We start from the raw sequence: 12,947 nt of genomic DNA, 5'->3' as shown, positions 1-12,947 counted from the left end.
GGAATAGTCTGTGCCTGTAGAGATTTGGGGGGCGGGAATATCTGAAAACTGACTGTTAAAAAAGAAATTTAAAACTGATCATAATGTTTATAGCACTTGATATTTGTAACAATACAAAGAACCACCTCCTCTTGTGTATGGTACTATTTACCTATACAGTGAGTAGCCTGAACCAAGTCTCCAGTTTGGGCTCCTGAAATGAATACATTTCAGAATACCTAGACACTCATTATCTCATTTAAGCTTCACATTCAGCCAGTGAGATTTTTATCTAGCAAAGGACTTATGTGAAAAGAATTGTAGTGTTTCTTATTTATTCTTATTTAGATTCAGGAAAAAATCTTCTCAATTACAGAATAATTTATTTACTCTTAAATGACAGTATTAGTGAGTGTTTTAATCCAAGTTTCCTAGAGATTCGTCAAAACTAAAATTTTAAGCACATGAAAGCAAATGCATCTTGTTTCTTTTATCATGAAATCAAATATATGTTTCAAATCCACTAACGGGGTTGTGAAACTTTTTCTGAACATTTAGCTGCTGTTTTCCAATTAGTCCCTTTATTTTGTGTCAGGAAAGCGACCCTGAGGTTTGAGAATCCCCTTGTGTGGTCCTTTCATTCTGTCCCCAGATGACACGTACTAATTCACCCTGGAGACTTTGTCATTCAGGCAGCCTCTGCAGCCCTAACCCAGCCATTCCTAATGCTTGTTTAGGCCTGTGGACTGTACTTATTTGGGGACATTGGAATTTCTGTTTATTTGCTTTGGCCCTAGATTTTTTTCCCTTCTATTTCAGGTGATGGGGAAAGTGCCAACAATTTCCATTAATAAGACAGAAGGCTGCCACATATACCTCAGTGAAGATGCGTTAGACTGTGAGATCGTGAGTGCCAAGTCATCTGAGATGAATATACTTATCCCTCGGGACGGTGATTATGTAAGTACCTTTGAAAAGACTGTGAAGAATTTTTCTTATTAACATTCTTAGAGACTGATTAATCACCTCCCAACCTTTGACCTTCCTTTGGAGAATAATTCACAGGCAGGAGAGGAAGTCAGAGGGTGGCTTTTCACCTATCTGCTCCCCTGTTAGTTTCTTGACTATGCCCGGTCCTGGATCTGTGATTCTCACAGCATTTTCCTAATAACTACCTTAATGGGCTAGCTCTTATCAAATAGTACACCAGGCATCTGAGTTCATATTATTTAGGACTAAATATTTTCCTTTGCTATGGTGGAGGCAAACAGAAAAGAGGGAGAAGCACTTTGGGGGAAAAAAAGGAGGGAAAGGAGGTAATAATAAGTGGACCTATTTGTATAGGTATTCTCATGTCAGTGGTTCTCAAACCCTGCATAAGAATCAGCTGGGAAGCTTGATGAAAATACCAGCTCCCAAACTTCACACCCAGAGGTTAGATTCAGGAGGCTTGGAGGGGGCCCAGGAATCTGTAGTTTTAATATACCCAGGTGATTCTGATATTATCAGTCCATCCAGTGACCCTTCTAAGAAACGGTAGCCTAAGCCACCATGTATTTTCTTTGTCTCCTCTCCCCAGCAAAGCAATTTCTAGAAAAAGCAAGCAGATATTCTCACACACTGAAGAGGAAGCATAAATAAATACCTTTTCTGCATCATGCAGTGTGATGGACTTGCTGGCTGTTGCCATTTGAAAGCAAGTTATTACTTCCTATTAGTTGTTGCTTTTTTTTTTTTTTTTTTGATGTGGACCCTTTTTAAGGTCTTTATTGAATTTGTTACAATAGTGCTTCTGTTTTACCTTCTGAATTTTTGGCCGAGAGGCATGTGGGATCTTAGCTCCCCAACCAGGAATCAAACCCACGCCCCCTGCATTGGAAGGCGAAGTCTTAACGCCCAGACCTCCAGGGAAGTCCCTAGTTGTTGCTTCTTGAAAGTGGAGAAGTAAATCCAGAGATCATTCCCTCTGGTTCTAGCTGTGCAAGGAAGCAGTGAACTGGGAAGGATGGGAGAAAACGTAACTTAGGCACACCTTTGAAAGAGGACCCCCCCCCATTAGCCTATGGGTCAATCACCAGCTGTCTACACTGCAGTCAGCACTCAGGTTAATCTCCTTAGGCAGACAACTGGATTGCTGCCATGTTCTCCTTTCCCCACCTGCCAGTGAGCACTACCCAGGCACACACCACATATTTCAGTTCAGAATTCATTGTTTAAGTCTAAAGAACAAAACTCCACAAGCATTGGAGTCACTAGGTATCTGGACAGCCTAACCCTGAGCTAGAGAAGTATCTCCTCTTGGGCTCTCCACCTAAAAAAAAAATACTGAAGAGCTAAAGCCAATACAGAACAGCTTCAGAAGAGGAAAGCTAAAAATTAGGATGATTCCTGGCCTTTGCAGCTGTTTAAGCAGAAGGCTCAGCTTCATGGAAACTGGCTGGAACTGCTAAGAAAAGCAATGGGGGTTTGGACGAGCACTGCAGACTAATTAAACTAGAATCCCTGGATGTGGTATCCAGACATCTGTATTGGTTAAAACTTCCTGGGTGATTCCAGTGTGGAGCCAAGATTGGGATCCACTGACCTAAAGGATGAGTATAGCTCAGAACCTGAGCTTTTATGCTGAAAATGTAGTCTCCCCTCTATAGGTGAATTATCTTGTGTCTTCAGTCCATGGCCCACTTCACGCATTTTCTAACTGGGGGTAGTAGGGAGCAATACAGAGGTCCTGCCACGGGCATTGTAATCTCGAAGTAGATGGTGGGGATGATTCATCCTGAAGGGAATCAGTCTCCCAGAGAAGGTCTGTCATCACATTACTATCATGTCACTCCCAAGAAAGACTGGGAACAGCTGTAGTGCAGTTACCATCAAAGAGGTACCTCCACTCTGGAGCACTCTCCACCTGGCTTGGTTTATTCATCAAGAAGAGCCCCAGAAAGGATGTTAGCCACACACACACGCGCGCGCGCACACACACACACACACACTAGGTTTCTCAGACTGTGGCTTCTTTGCTTTCTCTTAAGACTATTGCAGATTTCACTCAAGGAGAATTCACCACTCATGATAGAAAGGGCCTTCCCTTTAAAGTAGTTAAATAAATAGCTTCTTCCAAAAGAAACAGCTGGACCCAACATCTAGGAAGATACGTGTTAGTGTGTGTATTCCAGTAGATGTGAAACATCACATCTCACCGACAGATGAGCACAGGCACCAGCTTATCACACTGCGGTACAGGAAGTCCAGGGATGTCACAAAGCCAGGGCTCAGGGGACCGCTCCTCAGCTTCCTTTCCTGCCCTCTCCTGCAATGACTGGGGAATCACTCTCCAGGAAAAGGAGAGAGCCCAAACTAATTTTATTTTGACTCTTCTGCATTTTTCTTTGTGTGTGTGTGTGTGTGTGTGTGTGTGTGTGTGTAGGGGTGTGTGTGGAAGGGGGGCATGTATTCCCCAATGGGAAGAGTAGGAAAGCAGGATGAAGGGCAACAAGTTTATATATAACTTGCAGCACATTTTTATATTTCATCAGAGGGTAGACATAATGCCGGGATAAAGCCCTTATTCAGACTGGGGGCCAGCAGCCTTGGCATCCCCTTGGAACTTGTGGGAAATGGAGATTGTCATCCTCTTTCCCAGATCTACTGAATCAGACAGAGTCTGCCTTTCAGCATGATCCCCAGTGCATGTTTGAATCTGGTGCAGGGTCAAGGGTAAAAAGTCTCAGGTTTGATCTTTGGCTGCTCAGAGGCTTGACCTCTCAGGCCTCTGTTTCCTGTAGATGGCATCTCAATAATATCTAGCTCTTAAAGTTCTTGCAGAGATTAACTGAGTTCACGTATATCTGGTGCTTAGCAGAATGCCTGGTTCTTAGTAAGTGCTAGCATCAATGAGGATGCTGGCAGGCAGTCACAGAGCTGACACGTGACCATGCATCGCTCCCTGATGCAGGTTTGGGTTCCATAAAAATGTCTTTGTCCATCATGTGACACTAATCAGCCTTCCATCTGTTTGCAAAGCCTTGGTTTAAATAACTTTGTTCTTCTGGCCTTTTTCCAGAGAGAATTTCCCGTTCCTGAACAGTTCAAGACAGCATGGGATGGATCCAAGTTGGTCACTGAACCTGCAGAAATTATGGTTTCTGAGAGACCCCCGAACCCCCTGACCTGAATCCCCCCCATCAAAAAAACAAACAAATAAAAGCAGCATTAAAGACCTAGAAGTTGCAGTAGCACCTACTGCTTTAGCTTTGGCCTCCAACAATTCTGTGCTATAGAAACAGCATAATTTCTGGCACGCCTTCGTGGGCATTTTGGCATATTTAACGTTTCTTCATGATTTGCCTTTGTGTGTGATTTGAGTTCCACATGATGACTTGTGAGCGTTATACATTTAAAGGAAAAAAAAGAGAACTCTGTTCCCCTCATATCATTATCACAGTAGTTAAGAGGTAAAAATATTGCATGACTCACTTTTACACTTACATTTAATTGCTAGTTGATAAATAAAACCTTTGAGAATCTAAGATGTACATTTTTATCTTTCAGACAATTTCCATATATTTGGTGGTATGCTCTAAAAAATGTACGATTTTTGTTTTCTTCTTTTTACCACCTTTATCAGCATGAATACACTGTCAGCCTGAATACATATTTCAACCCATGTTTTTAAAACAACATAAGTTCCGTACTAAGAACCACATCCAGTTTCTTGGTCCTTGAAAAGACCTTTATTCTTTGCAGTTACCAGAAACCAAAAGTAAACTCTAATGATTTATCTTAAATACTTTTCTGCCATGTCACTTGGAAAACTTTTACTTTTCTGAGATTTTTTTTTTTTTTTTTTTTTTTTTTGCGGTACGCGGGCCTCGCACTGTTGTGGCCTCTCCCGTTGCAGAGCACAGGCTCCGGACATGCAGGCTCAGCGGCCATGGCTCACGGGCCCAGCCGCTCCACAGCATGTGGGATCTTCCCAGACCGGGGCATGAACCCGTGCATCATCAGGCGGACTCTCAACCACTGCGCCACCAGGGAAGCCCTACTTTTCTGAGATTTTTATGCCAAAAGATTGATAGGAAAAAGCAGGGTGTTTTTTGCTCTATAATACCTCACAATGTTGCTCTAGGAACAAGCTCAGTTGTTATTTTCCAATTTTGAACCTGTGAAATATCAGATGCCTTGTAAGTGATGTCTTTAATGTTTTATTATAGACTTTCTTCTTTTCCACTTGCCAGACTCGCTAGCCAGTCTCAAAAATGAAAATGAAAAAGCCGTAGTTATATTACAACTTCTAAAGCCTAAGGGATTGTTTGTTGGCTTGGCTTGCCGCTCCTGTTTTGCAGTGTTGATAGTACATGCTTTTTCAACGCGAGAGTAACTCTGATACTCCTTTCTGTCTTGTTAGTACATAGTGCTGAAAACCTGCAACTTCTTGGATTACATGTAATGAATTTTAGTATAATGCTTGCAGACCCAATACAAGCATATATATTGTGCCTAGTACAGCCTTTGGAATACATCATTTCCATTTTTTAAATATCTTCTATAACCGTATAGTATTCAAATTAGTAATGCTTGTGTACCACAGTTTTGCTAGAAAAGTTTTTGTCCGTATGAAGAATGTTGTGGCTTTAGTAAATACCTTTTTTTCAGCTGTAAACTTATTCTGAAATAAAGTAAAATTCTAATTGTTTAAATACTGTGATGAATTCAGGGTGTTAAAATATTTTCCTCTTTGATTTGCTCCTTGCTCGTATGTCAGCTTTAGAAAATGCAGCTGAGCTTTTCTAGTTGAATTAGAGAATTTACCCAGCATGCCATCAGTTTCCCTGAAGAATAGCTTCTTCTAGATAAATATCAGATAAAGCCATTTTCAGTTGGAAGAACTGTCAGAAAAGTCTAGAATCAAGTTTTTTTAAATATTGCATTAGTTTAGTTTGAGGTGTACAGCATAGTGATTCAGTTATTTTTTTGCAGATTGTATTCCATTCTAGGTTATTACAAGATATTGAATATAATTCCCTGTGCTATTCAATAAATCCTTGTTGCTTATCTGTTTTATGTATAATAGTTTGTATCTGTTAATCCCATACTTCTAATTTATCACTCCCCTGCACTCTCGCCTTTGGTAACCATAAGTTTTCTATGTCTGTGAATCTGTTTGTGGTTTGCATATATCATTAGATTCATTTGTATTATTTTTTATTTTAAGTTTTATTCATTTTTATTATTTGTATACATATAAGTGATATATAGTATTTGTCTTTCTCTGACTTATTTCACTAAGCATAATATTCTCTAGGTCTATCCATGTTGCTGCAAATGGCAATATTGCATTTCTTTATGGCTGAGTAGTGTTCTATTGTATATATATACCACATCTTCTTAAGCCAGTCATCTATTGATGGGCACTTGGTTTGTTTCCATGTCTTGGCTATTGTAAATAGTGCTGCTATGAGCATTGGGGTGCGTGTATCTTTACAAATTAGAGTTTTTGTTTTTTCCAGTTATATACTCAGGAGTGGGATTGCTGGATCATATGATAGTTCTATTTTTAGTTTTGTAAGGAACCTCCATACTGTTCTCCTTAGTGGCTGCATCAATTTACATTCCCACCGACAGTGTAGGAGGATTCCCTTTTCTCCACACTATTGTTAGTAGACTTTTTGATGATAGCCATTCTGACTGGTGTGAGGTGATACCACATTGTGGTTTTGATTTGCATTTCTCTAATAGTTAGAAATGTTGAGCGTTTTTTCACATCTCTGTTGGCCATATGTATGTCTTCTTTGGAGAAATGTCTATTTAGGTCTTCTGCCCATTTTTTGATTGGGTTGTTTGGGGGTTTTTTGATATTGAGTTGTATGAGCTGTTTGTATATTTTGGATATTAACTCCTTGTAGTTTGCATGATTTGCAAATATTTTCTCCCATTCCATAGGTCTTTTTGTTTGTTGACGGTTTCTTTGCTGTGCAAAAGCTTTTAAGTTTGATTAGGTTCCACATGTTTATTTTTGCTTTTATTTCTTTTGCCTTGGGAGATTGATCTAAGAAAATATTGTTACAATTTATGTCAAAGAATGTTTTGCCTATGATTTCTTCTAGGAGTTTAATGGTGTCATGTCTTATATTTAGGTCTTTAAACCATTTTGAGTTTATTTTTGTGTATGGTGTGCGGGAATGTTCTAATTTCATTGATTTACATGTAGCTGTCCAGCTTTCCCAACACCACTTGTTGTAGAGACTGTCTTTTTTCCATTGTATATTCTTGTCTCCTTTGTCATAGATTAATTGACGGTAGGTGTATGGGTTTTTATTTCTGGGCTCTCTATTCTGTCCCATTGATCTATATGTCTGTTTTTATGCCAATACCATGCTGTTTTTTTATAAGATAAATTTATTATTTTTTTGACCAAAGTGTAATGATTTTTAAATCTTCTTAGACAACTATGAAAAAAAGTATTCAAGAAAATAAAATACAAATGGAAAATTTAACCATTAGATTTCTTCTACCATGCTGTTTTTATTACTGTAGCTTTGTAGTATAATCTGAAGTCTGGAAGGGTTATACCTCCAGCTCTGTTCTTTTTTCCCAGGATTGCTTTGGAAATTCTGGGTCTTTGGGGCTTCCATATAAATTTTAAGATTATTTGTTCTAGTTTTGTGAAAAATGTTGTGGGTATTTTGATAGGGATTGCACTAAATCTGTAGATTGCTTTGCATAGTATTGTCATTTTAACAATATTGATTCTTTTCATCCAAAAACACAAATTATCTTTCCATTTCTTTGCATCTTCTTCAGTTTCTTTTGTCAGTGTTTTATAGTTTTCAGCATATAGGTCTTTCACCTCCTTGGTTAAGTTTATTCCTAGGTACTTTTTTTTACATGATTTTAAACAGGATTTTTTTTTTTACCTTCTCTTTCTGATATTTCATTATTAGTGTAAAGAAATGCAACAGATTTCTTATTAATCTTCTATACTACTACCTTGCTGAATTCACTTATTAGTTCTAGTAGTTTTTTTGTGGAGGCTTTCGGGTTCTCTACATAGAATATCATGTCATCTGCAAACAGTGACAGTTAGAATCCAGTTTTATAATTCAAGGCCTCTTCACTGAGAGAATCCCCTTCACTGATCTTTGTTAATGTAAACATCCCAGAAAATAAATGTAGTTTATAAATGTAATAGAGTATTATATATACTATATAATTAAATATATAATATAAATAACTTTTAGAATAAATTTATAAACGTGTGGAGGAAAACAATTTGTGGCAAGAAAAGACTTTTAAAAAACTGCTATATACCTATTACATAGTAATAATTTTATAATGAGAAATAAGTTCACTCAAAATTCTTGGAATCTCTCAACCAGCTTTGGACTTGGCGTCCGCCTTTCAAAATACTTCATTGAAGATATTGAACATCTGCATTTGAGGTTCACAGAATTATTTTACCAGCCTTGATGCCTTAAATCACCTACTGGCTTTTTGAGCAGGTTGGATTTATTGAAAAAGAAAAAGAGAAAAACAAAAACAAAACCTTTGGCAATGTATAGGAAAACAATTACCAAAGACAGCACTGCATTTCCAATATGTTTTTTTTTCTTGTACTTCGTTGAATTCCAGTGTTACCAATGCTGTGACCTAATAAATATTGTCAAAGGAGTAAGAAATCCATACTTCGCAGAATTGCATGTTGTACACATTCACAAAAAGTCAAAACAGAAATATGTCAGAAAAATTAAATGCCAAGGGTCTCCTATCTCTCTTTGTAATAATACAAAGTATCATTTTATATGATCAAAATGATGAAATAATCCAAAAGAGTCCTCGCTGCCTTGAAAATCTTTTCCTTGATAATACTGTCTCCATTAGCTAATCTATTACTGATAAACTTGCTTTCACAGCAAGATGTCTTGAAGTGAGTAGTCAGTACTAACCACTTCTCCTTATCTATGAAAAGTATTTCTAGAACTGGTAGGAAATACACTTAGTTTTATTTACTCTTTCATTCATTGAAAATATCTACCTCAACTTCCTAGAATCTAGACGTGTTTATCAAGGGAATCCCCTCGTTTTAAAGATAAAAAGCTGAGGTCCAGTGACATTAACTTGTGTAAAGACAAGCAGCCAGTTAGAGATAGAGCAAGGAGTGGAGTGCGTGAGCATGCACACACACACACACACACACACACACACACCTTTTTATCACCTTGTAATGCGGCTTCTAGTCTCACCAAGTTTCAGAAACTCTCAAAGGTCATTAAATCCAGTGGCTTTATCTCATTCCTCATCCATTGAGATTCTTGATGCTTCTTGTTTCTCATTAAACTTCCTTAGATTTTGTGATACACAGTAGACTTCTCTGACTCTTGTCTCTTCTACCTCCCCCCCTGTCTCAAATGCTCATTCCTCTCCCTTAACTTCATCTATCACCTCTATGTAGATGACTCTCCAACTCAAATCCATCTCCCAAGAATCTTTTTTTTTTTTTTTTTTTAATTTTGGGCTACATTGGGTCTTTGTTGCTGCACACGGGCTTTCTCTAGTTTCAATGAGCATGGTCTACTCTTTGTTGCAGTGGCTTCTATTCTTGCGGAGCATGGGCTGTAGGTGCGCGGGCTTCAGTAGTTGTGGCACACGGCTCAGTAGTTGTGGTGCATGGGCTTAGTCACTCCGCAGCATGTGGAATCTTTCAGGACCAGGGCTCAAACCTGTGTCCCCTGCATTGGCAGGTGGATTCTTAACCACTGCGCCACCAGGGAAGTCCCTTCCCAGATTCTTAACTCCAGGTGTCCACAGAGTATTTCAACCTGCCTGTCCCAACTTCATTCATCATGGCTAAAATTAATGCACATTGCCCACGCATAGCATATTTTCCTCATCTGCATTTCTAGTTTCAGTCGTAGCCTCCTCATACCTTTCATCATAGATGTAAAATCAGCTCTTTCCTGTGATAGGAAACAGTGAAATAGAACCAGGATCTGGAGGGAACCATGGTTCAGTCTTGAACATGTTTAGCTCAGGGCATCTTTGTGACACTTAATTGGAAATGGAGAATAGGTGGTTGGATATGGGTCTGGAGTCTTTTCATTATGTCTGATACCAAATCCTTAAGAATCATTTCAAAAGTATAATATTTTTTAAAATGACTTTCATTAAACATGTTCATTGCAAAAGAATTATTTTAAACCATTGGCACTTTCTGCACCACTTGAGATACACATATAATTTTAAAGACTTTAATTGCCTCAGCTGAGAAAAGCTGATTTTATAGTCTTTCACAGATATCTTTTGCAAGTTTAACCGTTTTAATGTTTCTGTGTATGATGAAGCTTATATCTATGCTACAAGCGAAAAATGAACCAACTCAGATTAGCCCTTGATAATTCATCCATATTTCTCCAAATGTTTTTTGTTCCTGTACTGTCTAGTAACATGGCAAAGAATATGTAACTAATGAAGGATAATGTTTGTCTGTTGGTAGAGAATTTTTTTCAGGTTTCCCTCCAGTACAAGGTACTTATATTTAAAGATAATTCTTGCTTAAAACTACAAATTTGAATATTTGAGTTCTAAGTCAACTTTTATTTTAATATCTTGCTTTTTAGGATCCTCATAGTTAAAAAATGATACTTCATGCTGAAATGAAGATCCAGATGAAAGAAATACATCATTGACCACACTTACTAAACCATGATACTAATTATTAAATTTCTTTCACCAATATCACAAGGGTTTTTTCATTAAAATTCAATTAGTAATTTTCCATGGTGTCAGTAATTCATCTTAGAAACTAATCAGAAGGTACACGTTTAAATTTTTTTTGTTATTTTTAATAATAACTCTATGGCCTCATTTCAACTCATAAGCCAAGAAACTTGCAATAGGAAGCCTTCCCATGAACATAACAGTTCTGTAGATTTGTTTGGTATGATGAGATCTGTTTGGGAAGACTGTACTTTCCTGCTCATGGTCCCTATAGGGCATAATCATGCCCACATATAATGAATGGTACACATTCCTAGCAGGGATGAGCTAATGACACATGTTCCCCAGCAGCCTTCCCTGCGTGCAGCTGATATTATGACACCCCGTGCTTCAGGTATTCCTCTTCAGCTTAAAAGCTATAGAGAAAATATCAGAGTTAGGCAGATGCAGACAGTTCCAGGGGGGAGCAATTGCCTTCTGCAATCAAACATGATAAAATCTTTGATCCTTTGTGGATATTTAAAGACATCATCCGGTAGCATTACTAAAAGATGTATGGAGGTCCAGAGAAGTATTGTACAAGAACCATGTATCATATGTGTCTTCAGGGAAATGATACAAGTTTATGGCAATAGGATATTTAAAGGAGTTGTAAGTTGTATATATTCTCCATATCCTGGGATAGAGAAAAATTGGATTAAAAAAACCAGGAGTTTCCTCCACCATTGTGAATCTCACTTCTTTACCTCTGACTGTAATGGCAAATCAAAACAGATTTTTATATTTATCTAACTAAGGCAAAAAGAAATTAATTGTATATGCCTATTGAAAAAGAAATAGTATTTGAAAACCTAAGGTATCCAAATTACCCATCCAGATTACCTGATTAAGTGGCCAATATTTTACTATATGCTCATTCACAGGTCATGTGTAATTGTCTGAACAAAAAGAATATTTTAATATAAGCCCATTCAGTGGATATGGAATTCAGGGAGTGATGTCCCATCATTAACAACTAAAATCTGGTTCTCTAGAGAGTTATCAAAATGTTCTCTCCTTTGTTAGCATCTAAAATAATTGCACCAACAATATCGTCTACATTCTGCAGGCTGTTTCTACCAACTGGCTAGACAACTATTTTCTCAAATTAAATTAATTCCATACTCTTTAGTTTACAGAAATAAGTCTCTCTTCATCTACCAGACAGACATATTTCCAATAGAATTTATCTTCAGGGGAAAAAAGCTCACACTTCGTTAACGCTTCAAAAAAGTAAAATAAGTCTTGCATTAGTCAGAAAGAACTTTGGCGGGGAATCAGAAGCTACGGTTTTCATTCTGGATCGGCCACAAACCAGAGATGTGCCCATTTGACAAATGCCTGTGACACCTTTAAAGACATGTAATTCTTTTAAAATGAGGTCAGTGTGTTAAAATGTTTTTCAAATATACAACAAAACTGCCTGTGGCAGAGTCACTAGTTGACCACCAAGATCTATTCTTCTTTCCTTACTAGGCTGCATTTCCCAGTCTCCACTGCAGTCTGTTGGCCATGTGACTAGATGCTCCTTGAGGGAATGTAAGTATTAAGTAATGTAAATCCCACTTCAGGACTTAGTCTTTTAAGAGAGCATATTTTCTCATGTTCCCTTTCCCTTCCACCAGCCAGATCCTGGATATGGCAACCAGCCTCAATCATGCAGATGACAATATGCTCTTGTTACGCAAGAATAACAAGTTAGAAGGAGCCTGGGTCCCTGAGTTACAATATGGAAGACAGCCACTCACTGACCTGACCTGCTTTAGGTAGTTACATGGGAAATAAAATTACCTTGTGATTAAACTGTTACATATTTGGATTTAGTTATCAGAGAAGGCTAGTCTACCAAAACTAATATGCTATCCAGAAATCCCTGATTTACTGATTCAGTCATTAGAAATACCTCTAAAGAGTTTGAAAGATGTGCAGAGTACATTAAAATGAGCATGTATCAGAAAAACAGATTGTAAGAAAATTTTTATTAAAGTATGTAATTAAAAGAACTATATTTGTATATAAAGATGTAAATATATATTTGATGAGAGACAGTTTAGTATAGTGGTTGAGAGCTTGGATCCTAGTTTTATCACTTACTGGCTGTATGATTTGGGAGGAAAAAAATCACTTCTTTACACTTTGGTTTGTTCATCTTTAACATAGCTATAATAATAATAGTACTTAGCTGTTGGGTTGTTTTAGGGAGTAAATAAATATAC

General features: G+C 37.7%; 1 protein-coding gene across 1 annotated transcript in view; it reads left to right on the top strand.

The window, feature by feature from the left end:
* CAP2 (cyclase associated actin cytoskeleton regulatory protein 2) overlaps positions 1-5,675 on the top strand; it is a 136,086-nt gene extending 130,411 nt beyond the window's left edge. The window contains exons 12-13 of the mRNA XM_030881340.2: positions 799-939; positions 4,040-5,675. Coding sequence (XP_030737200.1) covers positions 799-939; positions 4,040-4,150 — 252 coding nt within the window. The 3' untranslated portion in view covers positions 4,151-5,675. The remainder of the gene's footprint in view (positions 1-798; positions 940-4,039) is intronic.
* The last annotated feature ends 7,272 nt before the right edge of the window (positions 5,676-12,947 follow it).

Source organism: Globicephala melas, chromosome 11 (genome assembly GCF_963455315.2).
Source record: "Globicephala melas chromosome 11, mGloMel1.2, whole genome shotgun sequence".
NCBI classification, from domain to species: Eukaryota; Metazoa; Chordata; class Mammalia; order Artiodactyla; family Delphinidae; genus Globicephala; species Globicephala melas.
The sequence above is the reverse complement of the archived record's forward strand: the minus strand, read 5'-3'. Positions and strand labels throughout refer to the sequence as shown.